Source organism: Maniola jurtina, chromosome 7, assembly GCF_905333055.1.
Source record: "Maniola jurtina chromosome 7, ilManJurt1.1, whole genome shotgun sequence".
Classification (NCBI taxonomy): Eukaryota; Metazoa; Arthropoda; class Insecta; order Lepidoptera; family Nymphalidae; genus Maniola; species Maniola jurtina.
Window position 1 is genome coordinate 890,309 of NC_060035.1, and position 19,049 is coordinate 909,357.

Here is a 19,049-nt window from a genome sequence, read left to right on the forward strand (position 1 = left end):
TGAAAGCTTTGTCTAATGTTCGTCGATGATTAATTTCAAATAAGGAGCTATCATGAAAGTTCTTTGGATATCTGTTGTTATTTGAACCTGATTTAGTTAATATTATAAAAACGTCAAAATTGCTGTCCATCAAGGACACTATTTTGTTTCTTAATTTAAAAAAAAATTTAGATAAAAATTCTTCACTATATTTATTTGAAAAACTTAGTTTTGATTCCCAAAATACTTAACGGTTCAATTTTTGAAAAAACAAAAAAAGACAAAAAATCCAACTAACTTAAACGCTTATATTAAATCCCAATAAACCTAACACTAATTGAAAATCTCAAAAAGCGGTTCGACTAATCAAACACGGTAAACCAAACAAAGTTATTGGACACCCAACTTCCGAATTCCAATTTCGGCGACAAGTTTAGCCTACACGCAGACAACCAGTTTCGCTCTAAAAGCATTACGTTGATAAGTTTGTCGACGGAATTTTCATTAATTTCCCTTCTGGGTGCTTAGTATAAGATTTTGCATTTCTCACCAACGTTGATAGAATTCGAGCGTAGAAATATAATAACGTCAGTATAAGCCTTTTTAGGGATCCGTACGTCAAAAGGAAAAATGGAAGCCTTATAGGATCATTTTGTTGTCTGTCTATCTCTCTGTCCGTCTGTCCGTCTGTTTGTCAAGAAAAGCTATAGGGTACTTCCCGTTGACCTAGAATCATACAGGTAGGTAGGCCTTATACCATGTGGGGTATAATATGAAAGGGTTTTACCCATACATTCCAAAATAGATTTTAATCTATTTTTACGCATAATTTTTGATTTATCTGAATGGACTCGCCGCCATGCATGGTAGTAGTAGTCAAATCCGGTAATGCTCGCGTCGTCATCCTTATTGTCACTATCTTCACTAGTAAGGTAGTGGACGCCCGTTTGATGGTCTTTAGTCTGGTTAATTAAGCATCAGCGATTCTAATTTTATAAGGTTTCCGCTGTAGCGCTGGTAATAGATGTATGTATATTGAGCCTCAAAACAAGGTGGTTATGGTTAATTTTACTTTTACGCTGAAGTATTTCGACGCTCGAATTCTAGTAACGCTGGTGAGATGTGAAATCTCATACTAACCCTCTAGACGCCAACTCAAATAGTGCAGTTAGTGGTTTGTTGGTTACCTAGCGGGAAGTGACCGAATCCGCGGGAAATGACTTGTTTACTCTGTAAATTCCGCTTTGGAAACGTAGGTTCTAATTGGAATAGTTGTTCTGGATATAGTAGACTATTGTCTTTGCTTGGCAATCATACAGTTGCCTAACGAATAATATGCTATATGCACGGAATAGAACAGAATAGAAATATTTTTTAATCATTATAACTTTTACAAGCACTTTTGAATCGTCAGATGCATCTACCACTGGTTAGAAATGCCTTTGCTGAGCAAAAGAGGAAGTCATTGTTGTTTTTGGCACTATTGTCTTAGCTTAGCAATTGTAGAGGTATCTAATAGCCCTCTACACATAATAAATGTACAGAGTAAAACGTACATGGCACTACCCCCATCACACGCAATAGAATAGTTGAAAAGAATAGATTTTTATTTAAATAAACTTTGACAAGTGCTTTAGAATCGTCAAAATAATTAACTAATGGTTCGAAATGCCGTTCCTTCCGAGAAGAACCAGCAAGAAACTCGGCGGTTGCTCTTTCCAACTGTTCAATTTACAATAATATGCCATACTATACAAGTAATATACGAGTATGTAACTTTCCAATCTGTATGATCGTTAAAGTGTGATAGTCATTGTAGGAAATATTGCTATAGGATTTTGGTTTCTTTGTTCTATGCAGCAAAGGTCTAAACCTGGAGTGTTGGGTGAAGGCTGACCAATTAAGATTATTAGAGGGCAAAAGCCCTTTGTTTGGTAGGTACATGAACTTATGTTGTATGTATGGAATTGGTCGATATTGCTATCAAATTCGGTTCCGCTTGTGGTTTTATTGTTTCCTATGATTGTTTTTATATTATTTGGTTTATTTTGAACTACCGTTTTGTTTTCGTTTAAACAAATATGAATTTTGTGTGATTTATTGGTCGTAAGTGTAAAAAATAAAAAGAAAGAAAGAAAGGGATTTAATTTATCTGTTTAAGCTTATGAAATACAGATCTTACATCATCACCATCACGCTCAACCCACCAACGGCGCAAAACTAAGCACGGGTCTCCTCTCAAAATGAGAAGGGTTTAGAGTTTTAGACCACAGTCTGCCACGCTGGCCCAGTGCGGTTTGGTAGGCTTCACACACCTTTGAGAACATTATGGACATCAGGTCACATTAGCCGCAACAACACGATTTTCAGCGGCGTTTCTCGTTAAATGCAAATGTAGCCACGATCAACGTACAACTGCATTCAAAATGCCATTTAGCGTTAGATGATTTTAACCCCAATTCAATTGGCACTAAACGTTGACCGTTCAAGTGTGGCCAGTTAGTTTAACGCATAATTAAGTATGACGTTGTTTGGCATCGACGTTAACCTTACAGTCTCAACGAAATTAATTGTAAAACAGTATATAATACTCGTAGCAAATTAATAGGCTAGTCCTACTTAACTTTATCCAAACAACATAAGCCTTGCCCCGCATCGCATGACAATCCATCACCTGTTATAATTAAACACGCTTTGTATACGCGTTGAAATATTAAAAACTCTTAACTGAAAGTCGCCGTGTTATTGTGGTAAGCCTTTTATGGGGCTTGTTCACAAAATTAATACATTGTTGTGAACTTGTTTGTTATTTCGTCACGCACGGGCTAATTGATGGATGGCTTTCTGAGGGATTTTCGTTGGGAAAACACTGTGTGTTTAGGTAAAGTGCTCGTTTAATGAAAATGTCCGTTGCCTACTTTACTTTAGTTCGACATATAGAGTGGGTTTTAGAGTGTCCTGGCTTGTTTTTCTTTTCCTTCTATGGAACTCAGGGCTACTTAGGGCTGAATTAATTTTTTTATACAAGTTAGCCCTTGACTGCAATCGCACTTTCAAAATTCCAAACTCCTACCGGGAATCGAAGCTGGGACCTCTTACCCACAGCGCTCACCGAGTTGACTTGACCGGGTTTTTAACCCCCGACCCAAGAAAAGGGGTGTCATAAGTTTGACGTATGTATCTGTGTATCTGGGTATCTGTCTGTAGCATCGTAGCTCCTAAATTATTTTTTAATTTATTTTTTTTGATTGAAAGGTGGCTTGGCTTGATCGAGAGTGTTCTTAGCTATAATCCAAGGAAATCGGTTCAGCCGTTCGAAAGTTATCAGCTCTTTTCTAGTTACTGTAACCTTCACTTGTCGGGGGTGTTATTTTTTAATTTACACTTGTTTACTTTCCATACCTATCTCAAACAAATTCTATTAATAATATCTAATTCATTTAATTAAAGTAAAAGACAAAATTCAATAAATTCATTACTAAGTTTAGGTCTTCGCTTTGAATTTGTTTCCAGACCAGAAAAAAGTAAATCGATGACCATCTACTTTATATTCAAACCCATACTTGTCTTAACCATTATCATTAAGCCGAATACCGGACTTAATAGCTTTAATAGATTCCCAAAAATCCCCATTAGACCGAAGATCTTTATTTATATTAACTTTAATAAAGAGGAGTAATGGGCAATCAATTTTTATAGCTCGAAGAACGTTCATGTATAATCCACGGGTGGCCACTGGCTTTGAAATATTACGTTCTTGGCATGGATTTTGGGAATTGATTCTCAGCTAATCTTTGTTGAACGAGATCTGAGCCAAAGTTATAGAAGTGTAGGCACTTAATTGCTATTAATGAAAAGATAGATGACATTTTAATAAAGAAAAATCTTTTAGCAAACGGACATTGTGAATAAAAGTTTTCGAGCAATCAAGTGGTATAATACGATGCTGCTTTTTTATTACACCGAACGAATGCTATTGTAGAGCTGGGCTTACATTCCACTATTCATTATAAATAAATAATTAACCAAATCATAACTCTAATGGGGGGGGGGGGGGGGGGGCTTGGGGTTCAATTTCGGGCAAGTACCTACCTCTAACTTTTCGGAGTGATGTGCGTTCTAAGCAGTTAAAATATATCACTAGCTTTATCGGCGAAGGGCAATATCGTGAGGAAACATGCCCGAGAGTTCTCAAAGGTGTGTGAAGAGGTGGAATCTTTTTACAATTCAACGGTATAATGTGTAAAAGTTTATTTGAACAGAAAAGTAGGTGCCACAAAAGACAAAATAAGACGTCGCTGGCGTAGGTAACAAGAATATACAAGTAAAGCCTTTTCAAATGATCCCCCACTTGGTATAGTTATTTTACTCTGAAAATTAACGGTTTTCAGATTAATTCCTTTACTTGTGCTATAAGACCTACCTACCTGCCAAATTTCATGATTCTAGGTCAACGGGAAGTACCCTATAGGTTTTCGTGACAGACACGAGCGACGGGCGGACGGACAGATAACAAAGTAATCCTATAAGGGTTCCGTTTTCTTTTTGAGGTACGGAACCCTAAAAAGGTTGAAAGAAAAGCCCATGCTTAACATTGGGACACATCAAGCTTAAAATAAATATGAATGTATGCTGCATTTTACCAGAAAAAATATTCGTCATTCGCTTCGCTCTTAGCCACTTTCAAGAAGGGTAGTTAATAATTTAGCAGACCAAAAACGAAAGACATGCTCCCGCTGATAGCTACTTAGGTATAGCGAAATTTTTGGGAACATAAGGGGACCTTTTTGTGACAGACGGACAGACGGACGGACGTGCGGAAATTAGAAAATTAAAACGGCTTCCCTGAAGCCTCAGACATAGGAGGGTCTTTCTAAGGACCCTTCCTTTTTAGCTAACAAAAGATACTACGTAGATTAGTTGTCTTATTAGGATGGTTTTTTTTTCTTTTAATTATTATATTGCTCTTCAAGGAGTTGGGTTTTCTACCCTGTAAATTTTTTAAATAGGTACTAAATCATCACGAAGGAAATAGTATAAAAATGTGTACAGTTAATTTTTTAACACCTATTTTAATCGTAGTTTGTATGGTAGAAAAAGTAACATAAGGTTGAAGTTCGTAATAATTAAGTATACTTAACCTATTTAACATTCAAATATATTAGTATAGTCCTTGCTGAAATAGATATAAGAACTATAATCGCGTGGTGTAATTTCTCAAAATTTATGCTGAAAGTTTTGGGTAAACTCAAAGTTAGGTGCTCATAATATTATAACGTTCCCATGTTATATTATGGGTCTTAAGATATTGCACATGCATGGTCGAGTTTTGTTAGTATATTGTCAAAGTTTTGAACATCAGTAATTGAAGAAAAGCTCAATGTACTTTATGAAAAGTATAAGAACGTTAAAAGAACTATTTCCTTCTCCTATATTTTGACTGAGTGATGTGAGGTCTACTTGTTCTGTATTCTGATGGTCTACAAAACTATTGGGTGAATTTGTAGTTGTCCGTCCGTGCGTCTGTTCGTTAGTCCATCCATCTGTCAGAGCCTCATTACCATCATCAACCCACTCTCTTGGGAATGAAAAGGGCTAGGCTATAGCTTGCCTCGCCGCGCTGGCCGAGTGCGGATTGGCAGACATCATACAATATATCAACTCACAATACGGTATTTGCCTATGTCAAAAATAAATTATTTCTCACTGATTATTACAAAGAGGGTCTTCCAAAATACGTAAATTCCACGTCCTTTGTCAGTTTTAAGAGTAATAACCATTTTAAATTATCGATTAAACTAAAAAGCATGTCAAATCATTGTGACGTCACATACCAGTATTTCATAGAAGTTTTGACGTTTGAAAAAGGATACTGACTGACGAAGTCTATACTTATATAGTTTCAATAACTACAAACTTGACATTGGCTAATCTTTGTAAAGCCAGGCGAGAGAGAAAAAAAAACCCTAATTCCAACTCGCTCTACAGTGGCCGAAAACTGAAATGCCTCTCTCCTGAAGATGGACTCAGTATAAGAGGGGTTACAGTGAAAAGTAAAAAAAACGACACAAATTATTCATTCGTTAAATTATTTAGTGCGCTGCCTGGAAACAAAAAAGCATGCCCATTAATCCTGATTCCCAAAGAACATGTGTGTGGTGTGAAATCTGACAATTTATAACCGTTAAGATAATGTAACCCCCATTACGTGTAATTTGGGGAAGTATCAGCTATTACACGACGTTTTAGCTAAGCATCCTTCCACTTTCGATGTGAAAGGAAATTATGGTAATGTTTCTTGGGGAGCAATTTTTACGTAATCACCTTCTTTATTTTTGTTGCCTAATATTTTTATCTTGTCTTGTATCTATGTAATGTTGCCTTTGATTACTTTTGTATCTCATCGCTGTTCTGTTCTTTTATAAAATGCGATGATATTTTCACACCCATTTTCTTAAAGTTGCCTTCAAACTACGGAAATACAATCACACTTCACACTTATATTATAAAGGCGAAAGTTTGTATGTGTGTGTGTGTGTGTGTATGTTTGTTACTCCTTCACGCAAAAACCACCAGACGGATTTGGCTGAAATTTGGAATGGAGATAGATAATATCCTGGATTAGCACATAGGCTACTTTTTATGCCGGAAAATCAAAGAGTCCCCACGGGATTTCGAAAAACCCAAATCCACGCGGACGAAGTCGCGGGCATCAGCTAGTATATAATATAATATATAAATATCGCTCACCCTACTGTGTGAACAGTGACATTTCAAAGTAGTGTGAGCGATATTTATATATAATACTAGCCGATGCCCGCGACTTCGCCCGCGTGGATTTAGGTTTTTCGAAATCCCGTGGGAACTCTTTGATTTTCCGGGATAAAAAGTAGCCTATGTGCTAATCCAGGATATTATCTATCTCCATTCCAAACAGCCAAATCCGTTCAGTAGTTTTTGCGTGAAGGAGTAACAAACATACACACACACACACACACACACACACACACACACACACACACGCGCACACACACACACACACACACACACACGCACGCACACACACACACACACACACACACACACACACACACACACACACACACACACACACACACACACACACACACACACACACACACACATACAAACTTTCACCTTTATAATATTAGTGTGATTATATTTCCGTAGTTTGAAGGCAACTTCAGTCGTTCATCATCCAAACATAATAGCTACTGTGGGATGTGGTTAGTTCTGTTGCACACAATCCCTGAACAAAATATACAGGGTGTAACCAGAACGCTAGCAAAAACTTACCGTTATTATTATACTACCTTAACACAACCAATGCCAATAACCATTTACCTTATCTTGTAGTTTTAGTTATTTAATATTTTTCAAACCCGCATTGTACCTATGAGTACCTACAGTGCAAAGCTCGGATCAATGCCACACCTACGACGCAGCATTGACTTGCCTTTTTACGGAACGTTCGTTGACCTCTAGCGTTAGACAGATGTTTTATCCATACTAATATTATAAATGCGAAAGTGTGTCTGTCTGTCTGTCTGCTACGTTTTCACGGCCCTACCGCTGAACCGATTTGAATGAAATTTGGTACAGACTTGGGATACATCCCGGGGAAGGACAGGCTACTTTTTATCCCGGAAAATCAAAGAGTTCCTAAGGGATTTAAAAAATTCGAAATCCACGCGGGCGAAGCCGCGGGCATCCCCTAGTTTGCAATAATTGTGAACTTTTAAAAAAATGTAGGATTTTTTTAATGGTATTTTAGCAGTGATCATCGATACTATCACTTGTCTTCGTTTTTGCTAGTGTTTTGGTTACACCCTGTACATGTAGGTATTAATACACATAAAAAATCTTCCTAACCATAGAAACTCAAAGACATATTGTGCTAACCTTTAACAAAATAGACGTATCGTATAAAAATCTCTCAGAATTCGATGCTCAACGCACAAAACTCGCTCAAATAGAAAATATCCTACAAAAGGCGTTGTTCTAGCTAGGTCACCTGAGCACGCGACCTAGCATGTCCGTCTTACATGCGCGATCTTTGAAAAAGATATGAAGCTACACACTGGGCTGCGTTGCGTGCTGCCGACATTACATTTTATTTCGTTTCATGAAACCTTGCCTCTTGCTCGCTTTATAGGCCATTAAAATCTTATAGGTTTTTAAGCTTTAATTAAATGGCCATTTAGTATTTAGTATTTACCTATCGATTTTAATCCCAACGCAGCTTTCTCTTTGCTAATAAAGTTAGCAACTAAGTAACCTGCGGGTGTGCGGGGTTTCCCCCCGCCTCATACCCCGATTGCTATCTTGACCTGTCGCGTATTGTACATAACAACCTAGCCAAGACCATAAAAACCTTTCTATATATTTGATGACTAGCTGATGCCCGCAGCTTCGCCCGCGTGGATTGGTCAGATCCCCTGCAGCATCAGGATTAAGGAGTTGGAATCCAAATTTTTTATGAAACAATGTCGCAAAGTTCCTCTATCGATTAAAAAAGAAATGACGCAAATCGGTTCAGAAATCTCGGTGTACATAGGTAGAAAAACACAACTCCCTTTTTGAAAGTCGGTTAAAAAAGTAACCTATGTTACTCCCTGATCAATTCTCTACTTGTCTGTGAAAATCCCGTCAAAATCGGTTCAGCCGTTCCGAAGATTAGCCTTTTCAAACAGACAGACAGACAGACAGACAGACAAAAATTTAAAAAACGTGAGATTCAGTTATAGTATCGTTCAAATAACCATGTGACCTTAATATGCGGTAGTTATTTCGATATTACAGACAGACACTCCAATTTTATTTATTAGTATAGATTATGGTGATAGCAGTGTGGTTAAGATTTCGGTTTCCTATGCTTGAGGACTGGAGTTCGATCCTGAACACGCACTTTTGACTGTTTGGACTTATGTGCTTTTTAATAAATTGGTGATTACTTGCTTCGCTGGTGAAGGAAAACATCGTGAAGAATCTTTTAGAACCTTTGAGAACATTATGGAGAACTCCTGAGAGTTATGGACATTATGGAGAACTAAAACTCTCAGGAGTTCTCCATAATGTTCTCAAAGGTATGTGAAGTTCACCAATCTGCACTTGGCCTGTGTGTTGGACTATATTCCTTGATTCCTTCTCATTCTGAGAAGAGATTTTTACTCAAAAGTGGACCAGCGTGAGTTTCGCTGATGATGATACGTTTTTGGCTTTCAAAATTCTGAGCCATTCATTAAATATTATAATATATTAATCAAACAAAAATCTCTACCGAAGCCTGTACTTATAAATAATATACCCATAGGTTGAATGTGCAAAATATAGGTATTTTAGCATAAAATATTCGGCACTTCATATCGAATCGAAATTGGTTTTCCTTTATACACAAAAAATGTCACCGAAAAATATGAAAATTGTTTTGTACCTTTTTTTTCAATCTACTTCAAAAGCAAATTGGAATAGGTAAACAATGATTTCAGGAAAAATAAGCTCCATGTAGTTGTATTTATATTGAAAAAAGTTCGTATTTGCTTTGGGCTGAACGCATAGCTAGCCTCAAAGTGTAGTAGATGGGATTTTAAATTTATTTTCAGCCATTTTATAGACTAGCTCTTGGCTGCAATCATACTTGCTGGCATATTATCATGATTTTGACTTTAATGAGTTTAAATAATGTGAAATTGAGAGTAGATTTCAAACTAGAAAAAAAAAAGTCATAACGGCAGTTTGGTATGTTATGCCTTACTTGTATGATAAGACGTAATGATTTACTCATACTTGTTCATTATAGCGTTTTATTGTATGATGATGATTGTGGAGTCTAGTGGACGATGATAGAATGTTGGAGTGACCCTAACTCTCCCTTTTATTTCCCAGTAAACGGCGGTTGGAGCCAATGGGGTCCGTGGACGCAATGTAGGTGCAACGGCCGAGTGGCGGGGCAGCGTCGTTCAAGAACCTGTACGGAACCTCATCCCCTCAATGGGGGAGCGCCTTGCCAGGGGCAGAGCGTTCAGAAGACCGCTGATTGTGTTCTGTGTCAAAGTGGTATGTTTCTTGATATTATAGCAATATTAGAACTCTCTCTGGATTGCCGATGGATTGGACCTAAAATTGACTAACTTTTTTTTTTATACTAGTGCTTGGCTCCAAGCAGACCTGCTAACAAGTGATAATGTAGCTTAAGATGGAGCGCGCTTGCCTAGAAGTAACCGTAAACGTAATTAATATTATTAGATATAAAAGATAAGATAAGGCTAAGGATATTTCACTAATGTGCCTTATCAGTAATTTATACTTGCAGTTCTTTGGGAGTCTTATCCATTTTGGATTGATAAATTGAGCTTAGCGTAACTTCTCTTTTAAAGTATTTTTAACTCTCGGTTAAATAGTGTTTTAGAAGATTTAACGATGCTTGCTGATTCTGTAGCTTGAGATCATAATATTGTCCTGTACTTTAAGTCCATTTTTGTAACATATGATTAGTAAAATAAAAGTAAAACTGATGTCAGTCGCGTAGGTCGGTCGCAACTCGCATGTATTATTCGTACACAGTAGGTAATACCATACTATGTTACTCTGTGCACACAACAGAGTGACATAGTATGGCATTATTACTATAGGAATATAAGGCCTATATATATCTCTTTTACGATAAATAAAAGACGAGAAGTGCTTGAATGAGAAACAGCAAAAGAAAGTGTAGATTTAAAATGTACTGTAGGGTATAAAAAAAATGGAAAAAGAAACTGGAAATTCATTCCATTTTTCAACGTGATCAAGTTCACAAATACGAACGGAAACGGCTTTGCATCGCTGGCTTCTAGACCACTCGATATTTGACCTCGTTGCCGTAGGATCATCAAGTGCTGGGAAGTAGGACGAACGTTTTCAATTATTGAATACTTTTACAGGTGGATTTTACTGCAGTCTATTTTATAATAATGAATATACGATTATAAGGGTTTCGTACCTCAAACGGGAAAAATGAACACTTATAGGATCACTTTCTTGTCTGTCTGTCTGTCCGTCTGTCGTATCTAGATGTGACCTAGAATCATGAAATTTGGCAGGTAAGTCTTATAGCACAAGTAAAGGAAGAAATCCGAAAACCGTGAATTTGTAGCAGCTCAGCGTAAGTGCGTTTGGACCTTATAAGTTCATTTTTATACTATCCCATCTTAGACTCGGTGAGCAAGAAAGCAATTACAGATTAGCATCTGACTGTAAACTACCTAATAGTTACGCTCCAAAAATTTCTCATCACTTTTTTGTCTCAGGCCTTTGTCCTATAGCGTTTCATTTAAATAGCGCTTTTATTTGATTTCTTTCGTTCTGATAATCACGTCTTCTCGAAGAGCTTATTATCGAAAAAATTGTGTCGTAATCTTCCACGATCGAATTTTTATCAAACGAATTTGTAAGAGGAATAAAACAGATATTTCTGTGAAATTCCATACTATACAAGAAACAAGTTTCTTTTTGTTATAATTATTTATTTGCAATCTAGGTATGTCTCATATTGTCTAGGATTCGTCCGAGTCTCATCCATACTATATTATAAATGCAAATGTGTGTGTGTCTGTCTGTTTGCGAGCTTTTTTCAGCCCTACACTTTAAACGATTTTGATGTTTGGTACAGAATTCGCTCACATCCCGGGGACGGACATAGGCTACTTTTTATCCCGGGAAATCAAAGCGTTCCCACGGGATTCTTAAGTACGAAATTTGGTACAGAGGTAGCTTGCATCCCGGAAATTGACAAAGGCCACTTTTTATAACGGAAAAGCAAAGAGTTCCCACGGGATTTTTATGAAAACTTAAATCCACGCGGATGAAATCACGGGCATCATCTATCGTACCTGCAAAAATTTTAGTCAGTTAGTCAGAAGCTTTCTTTTTATAAGTATTTAGATAAAGTACATAGTTTATTCGATTATTCACGCCTTCACAAAATATTATGGTACATGACAAGACCTACAGGTTCTACAAGACCATTAATCGCGTAAGGCTGCCTTTACATTATTATTACGCCTCTTATATACTCCATTGACGAGTGATATCTTTTCATAGGTTCTTATGATGTAAAGGCGCCCTAATTACAGAGACCAGTATGAAATAGGAGCCAAGACTGAGTTATTAAGTCCTTTGATGGTGGTACAAAGAGTCCGTATAATTAGTATAAGATGGCGGCAATGTGTAGCAATGGCGGTGCATGATTTATGATACTATGAGGAATTTCTTGCTTTAGATATACGGCGAAAGATCAAAGAAGTAATTTATTGATGTGGCCATTTTTCTTAGTAATGTATTCATATTCAGGGAATACTCTTTAGATTATTATGATTTGTCGATTGAGTAGATACAGTACGCAGCAAGTTTACCCGCCCCGGCTTTGCTCAGTTAGTTCTTGTCTCAGACATAAAGCAAAAATCCTCTTTATTTTCTATTCCATGAGAAGTTTGAGAAATTCGGTTTTATTCTTTGTCTATAGTACATTATAAAGAGAACCCCTGTGCAAACTTTCAGTTTTTTAGGTCCAAGGGTTTGGGTTAGGCTTTGATGAATCAGTCAGTTAGTGAGCCAGGACTTTTCTTTTTAAGTGTGTTGAAGATTTACTTAAGCTCAACGCACACTCATAGAGTGAAGTGAAGCCAAGCGTTAGCGTCTCTCTAAACAAATAGGTATATCAAAGGTTTATAATGAGAATACTTTGGCTTATTCAGTACCACTGGTTTTAATTTTGCAAGGTTTCCGCTTAAAATAAGGCAGCGTCCATATCACTATGACGCTTAATATGTTTCGACTTTCGACGCTTGATTATGTCAACGCTGGTGTGAAAATCTCTTACTAGGGCTGTACTGGTTGTGTAGTCGGGCATCACAACTCAAACCACTGCATATAGTGTCCTTAGTGTGAGATTTTATATTTGACTAAGATATAAAATGTTCAACTTTTGTAGTCCTAACCTAGAAGATATTTTATTAAAATAGTTATCGTAAACAATAATATTATTCGTTATTATTTTTTAATGCTTACTCTGAAGATGGATACAACATGGATCTTCAAGTGTATGACAATACACAACAACTCTTAATTGGTAAGTTACTAAATAGAATTATGCACTAAGCTTAGCTGTAGAGTGGAGTGGAACTTTGTAATAAGGTACTTAACGCGCCGTGCCTTTTTACATAATATATTTTTTACAGCACCCAAATCAATTACCTACTTATCTAACGTTTTCAGGTTTCATGTATGTATGTTAGTTTCTTTAGCCCCATAACTTCTAAATGCTGGAATAAAGGATGTATGGGGTACCGTTAGAATCATTCCGAGTGACTCTGGCCGTAATTTTTTTTGAAAAAGTTCAATATCAGCAGGCAGGCTAGTCATAATGTTTTTTAAATTAATAATTATTTTTAAGTCTCTGTTTCTTATTCTTACTATACAAATTCCAAGTAGAAGAATTTGGTATCAAAAAAAGACGCTGGGCGGGCGGTCTGCCTCGACTCCCCTCCACTCTGTTAGTGTACTTTGCGCCTAAAAGACAGTATACACAGATAGCTTTATAGGTGCTTCAACTTTAAAAGTTCCTAGATGATTTTTACTTCATGTTCAATTTCTCTTTATTCGTGTACCATTTTGTTTCTTTGTTTCGTGAAAGTCAACGCTCGTACAAAAAACGAGTCAATAAAAACTCCCAATTAAAACAATACACGACCGGAACCACCCACTTACGCTTTGTATGAAAGATGTAAACATCAGAGCACGTGCTACGCTATTTGGCGTTCTCTATATCTCTGATCTGACCAGTGTTTCCCAAATTGTGAGTCGTAGCTCACGGTATGGTAACTCGTATATACGATCAAAAGGTAGGTAGATGAAAAATTGATAAATCGTATTTAAATGATGCTTAGGACTTCTGCGTGGGTTTTGGTTTTTTATGAGCGAATATCCTGTCAGTACGCAGAAGTTTACGCAATTTTCTTATTTACTCTGCATGCCAGATTTTTCATTTTAAACGTTTACCTACAAAGCTTTCCTAGACGCCATTGACATCAAAGCGGAAGGTTTGATCTCATTAGCGATCACATAGTTAAGTAATATGCTTTGTATTAAGCTTTGTCCATAGATCAGAATACAAAAAAAAAAACTGTGGTGGGCTACTAACGAAAAACATTTTTTTTTAATTTATAGACAATGCTTGCCTGCAATCAGACCTGGTGGCAAGTGATGATGCAGCCTAAGATGGAGCGTGCTCTCCTAGAAGATGCCTATTCTTCACTCTTGGCATGAAGGTGCCCATATTAATGAAAATAATGAAAATAAAAAATATAACTGTAACAAATGTCAAATGTCATATTATAATATGTGGGCAACGAAAGAAAAACTTTGGAAAACGCTGTTCTAAAACTATAAAAATCCCGCAGTTTAATACGTAAAGGCATAAACCGTATGCGGCTGGTCACATCAAAGGCTTAAGTGTTTCATAGCGATAGTAAAATTATAGCCAGCGAGAGAGGAAAGCTTAAGATTTCTGCTTTAATACACACGGCTTCGAAAAATGTCGAATCAGTGTTCACAGAAATTTTTTTTTTGCATCTTTTGTCACATCTCGTTTGCAAAAGTATTTCAAGGTAATGATGTTTGTCGGTATTGATGATCTGTATCATATCGACTCTTCATCCTCATGTTCAAAGCCATTTATTCAAAATAGAATATTATTCACTTTTTGATTATTATCAATTGTTGAATATGTAAGGTTTAATACATACTTACATAGGTTCATTAAGTAGATAAACTTTTTACTAAATAAAATTGACGGTTGACATAAAATCAAAGTAATTTATCTAAGTGGCTCGATTAGGAAAGCAAAAGCAGTGTGTGGTGACTCAATTTCAAAAGGTCAATCCAGTAAGTAGTGATGGATAAAAACACATGATAACGATGGTTTTGCAGTAAAACGCGCGAATATTAATTGCATTTAAAGTAGCAATTATTATTTTATTGCATTTATGAATCTGTAAGCTGTATAAAATATTACATTCACACTTAAACGAGAAAAAAGTCAAACCAATTATAATATCAACGGTCAACCTAAGGCCATGAACAATCAACACAAACCATAATCAAACTATTTGCAGGGATCAGCAGGCATCTTAGCCATCTAACCTAAGTAAATTAATAGCTCAACGTTAGTAATTACAGTGTGTAGTAACTAGACCAACCGGGTAGACAATAAAATCTAATCAAGAACGTTTATTTCAGTGGAACCCGGATCATTGTTCCCACTAATTGCTTACACATGTCCCATGTAGATGTAGTTACATGTAGGACGTGCATGTATTGATCTATACATATAGTAAAATTGTAGAAAAGTGGTGTCTGTACAATGGAAATATATAAAAAAAAGTCGCAGGGGTTGTTATTATATCGATGCCGAACCCGAAATTGTAATTAATTATTTTTTGTCTGTTTGTCTGTGTGTTTGTGCACGCTAATATCAAAAACGGCTTATTCGATTTAAATACGGTTTTCACTAATATATTGTAGTGAGCTTCACTTAACATTTAGTGTTTATTTCATGTCAATCGGTTCATAAATAAAAAAGTTATGTCAATTTAAAGAATCACGGCGAACATTTCTATTCCACGCGAACGAAGTCGCGGGCACAGCTAGTTATGACTAAAGTATGTTTGACTATTCCCGTGTGAGTTAGACCATGTTGTCACACGCTTATGTGCTTTTGTTTTAAACAACTGCCCAAAAGAAAAATTGTAATGTTTTCAGGGTCCGTATGGAATATGTTAAGTTAATTTGTATTTTCATATGTAAGTTTATTTATGCTGCTATAAATTCTGAATGCCTGAACAAATTTGAATGTATGGGCAAGACTAGATGATGCCCACGACTTTCCGCGTATGTTTCTAAAAATCCCGTGGAAACTCTTTGATTTTCCGAGATAAAAAGTGGTCTATGCTATAAGAAATCACGTCGATCCGTTGCAGCGTTATCGAAGGAAAACCCAACAAACAAACTTTCGCATTTAAGTATTAGTAGATTATATGTAGTAGGATTGAGAGTTAGGAAAATCTCTCAAAATCAGGCAAGTTGGAGCGTGTAGCCAGAGTGTTACGGCCAAAATCAATGATCAACCTATTTGTAATTCTTATCTGCCGATAAGTTACTCAGGTATAAAACGTACAAAGTAACAACGGACCTAAGATCGTATCGTCGAAATAAATGTTAATATAATTTTAAAAGTACAAAAAAAACCTAAATAAGTTAAAAAAGTTGTGAATGTCATTTATATTCTCCAATAAATCCCAATAAACGTCTTGTAAGCGCGGCTCAGTGTTTTAACGATTATGGTAATACCCAATTTATCTTGTTACCTCGGAGACGCAGGACGTCTCAAAAATGACTTCCGTGTTCTTGAGTATTTTAAGTATTTTCGTAAAAAATTGTCGGCTTTCTTTAAGATAGACAGAGACTTAAGACTTGTTTACTTAGGTTGGTGACTTTCTAAAGGTATATAATTTATGTATTATGCATAGCTACTCTTGGGAAAAAATCAATCAGTATTAAAATAGACGGGGTGAAACTGTTAAGGGGGTAGTTTAATAAACAATTGACAAATTCTTGATGACAAATGGACCCTGCGGTATGGGTTTGAAATTGGACTTTGGATGCAACGCGGGCATTACTTTTTATTAAACAATATGTAAAAAAACTCAAAAAAATATTTTCGAATGAAAAATTAATATGTATCTCAGTAATATTAATGCATTTAAGAGAAAAATGTTACGTATTTTTATTTTCTTGTCTGTTGTCTGAGCTTAGCCGGAACTCTACATTATGCGTTTAAAATTTATTTACATTCTTCACGCATCAATTTTTTTACGGGAGAAATGCATATGTGAAAGTCCACATTATTCCTCCTCTAACGAACCTCGACTGATTTATGTGTGCGCATTAATTAATAAGGAACGTCGCACACATAGTTTAATGTGTATGCACCCACGCGGGTGGGTGTTATTGATTGGTACAGGATATGAGCAAATTGCGTGATTTACTTGCCATTGTGGTAAATGCTGTAATATTTCTTAGGAGGAAGGGTGTGCCTTTATTGTTTAAAGTGTTCTTGTATGTAGATTATGAAGTGTAGGTTCATGGTATTTTTTTTAAAGTTTAACGACCTATATCTTTATAAAATTGTTTAAAAAATCCTTCTTGTGGTGGCACAAATAAAATAATAAATATTGTAGTGAAAGCCATAACTTTATCTTGTTTTAACTCTAAGTAAACTTTGAGCAATGTCAAAGTTCTCTTAGTGGTTGTCTAGATTGTAGAGAAAAGCTGCTTGCAAAAAATCTCTAATTTCTAGGCCTAAAAGTTTGGGCTATTCATTTATATATTAATAGTTTCTCCTTTTACAGTTTAAATACTTTTTTTTCTAATCTTAATTCAATGACTTGGACCACACACCAAGAGGACGAATTCAACTCTATTATTTCTTTTGTAAAAAACACATGTGATTTATCCGAACAGGGCCAACAGGGCGTCGCGTACTTTAATTTCAATTTATAGTGCTATACTTTATGAGTTAACGCCTTTATATTATTAGACACGAGTTATAACTTTACAATGATATGAATACGACAACTGTGTCCTTTTATAGTTAACATTTTTTTGAAAATATTTTGATCAAAAGTTTCTTCTATAATTTTTGTCTTTACCCATTTTGTTTATAAATACATTCGACTAACCCTTTCATCTTTTACGAGTTGTTTTATTCTTGTATTAGAATTAGATATACTAGTAATTTTTAACCTTTAGGCATAACGCACACCTGTAGAATGGAGTGAAGCCAAAGTTTAAAAATATTACTTTGCTACTCTCCATCACTCCATACAACGTAGTTTGGTTTTATTTGAAATTAACCAATCAAACTCGATGTTGTTTTGTATAAACGTTCTAGAAATTAGTTAAATGGGTTTAAAGATGTGTATTTAATTCTTGAGACCGTGACGGCGTTGGCGGTTCCTCTGGTGCTGTAAATGTTCAAGGGCGGCTATCACTTAACATCGAGTCATCTGATCGTTTCCTCGCTATTTTTATTTTTAAAAATACTGACTGGTTCACATAATATAATTCCAGATGCTGAATTTATGGGCCAGTGCATTCAGACGGAGTGTAGTAGGACCGAGTTTTTTTGATAACAATTTAAACTCAGATTTATATAGTACGATGACATACTGTTAAAATTGATATAAAGTTATAGATTATTTTATAGGGCGAACCTAAGCTTCTGGCGTACTGCCGCCACTACGCTCAAGTAAATAAGTTTAGATTGAGTTGTTATCAAGAAATAGAGGCCGCGTCTCGACTCTGTCGGTGTGCTGTCGGTGTGCCTTGCGGCTTATAAACTTTTTACTAAATTCCCTGTCAATATGATTCATAGTACTGAAAAATCGGTTGCCATTTTTATACCCATTTGGCGGAAGTGGCCTATTAGTGTCCCGGCAGGCGCAGGTATCGAATTTGCAAATTGTCAGATCGCATGTTACTCGGTATTAATAACATTGCATGGCCGACGTTACATATCAATTTCGTAATAGGTATTGTTTCATGTGGATAGTTATTCTGTAATAAAGGAATATTGGAATATAACTGCAGTGCTAGGGATGTGGCTTAGCTGTGATTTGTCATAAATAAACAATTTTAGGAACTTTCTGGTGAACTGAAAAATCTAAGAATTAAGTTGGATTCAAAACTCAAACTCAAAGCATTTATTCAAAATAGATATTAAGTTCCATTGTACACTTTTAGATGGTCAGTTATTGGGAGAACGGGTCTCTATTCAGAGTGAGAAGGGTTTAGGCCATAGTCCGCCACGCTGGCCCAATGCGGATTGGTAGACTTCACTCACCTTTGAGTACATGGAGGACTCTCAGGCATACAGGTTTTCTCAGGATGTTTTCCTTCACCGTTAAAGCAAGTGATATTCAATTGCTTAAAAAAGCACATAACTGAAAAGT

At 36.1% G+C, this 19,049-nt stretch overlaps 1 protein-coding gene across 2 annotated transcripts in view; it reads left to right on the forward strand.

Annotated features, from left to right (window-relative positions):
* The window catches only part of LOC123867262 (netrin receptor UNC5B-like), a 95,795-nt gene that overhangs the window by 51,219 nt on the left and 25,527 nt on the right, over positions 1-19,049 (forward strand). Inside the window, exons 6-7 of one of the 2 annotated variants that reach the window (XM_045909241.1) lie at positions 9,886-10,056; positions 13,055-13,108. In XM_045909241.1, coding sequence (XP_045765197.1) covers positions 9,886-10,056; positions 13,055-13,108 — 225 coding nt within the window. The remainder of the gene's footprint in view (positions 1-9,885; positions 10,057-13,054; positions 13,109-19,049) is intronic. The other variant, XM_045909242.1, reaches the window with a different exon arrangement.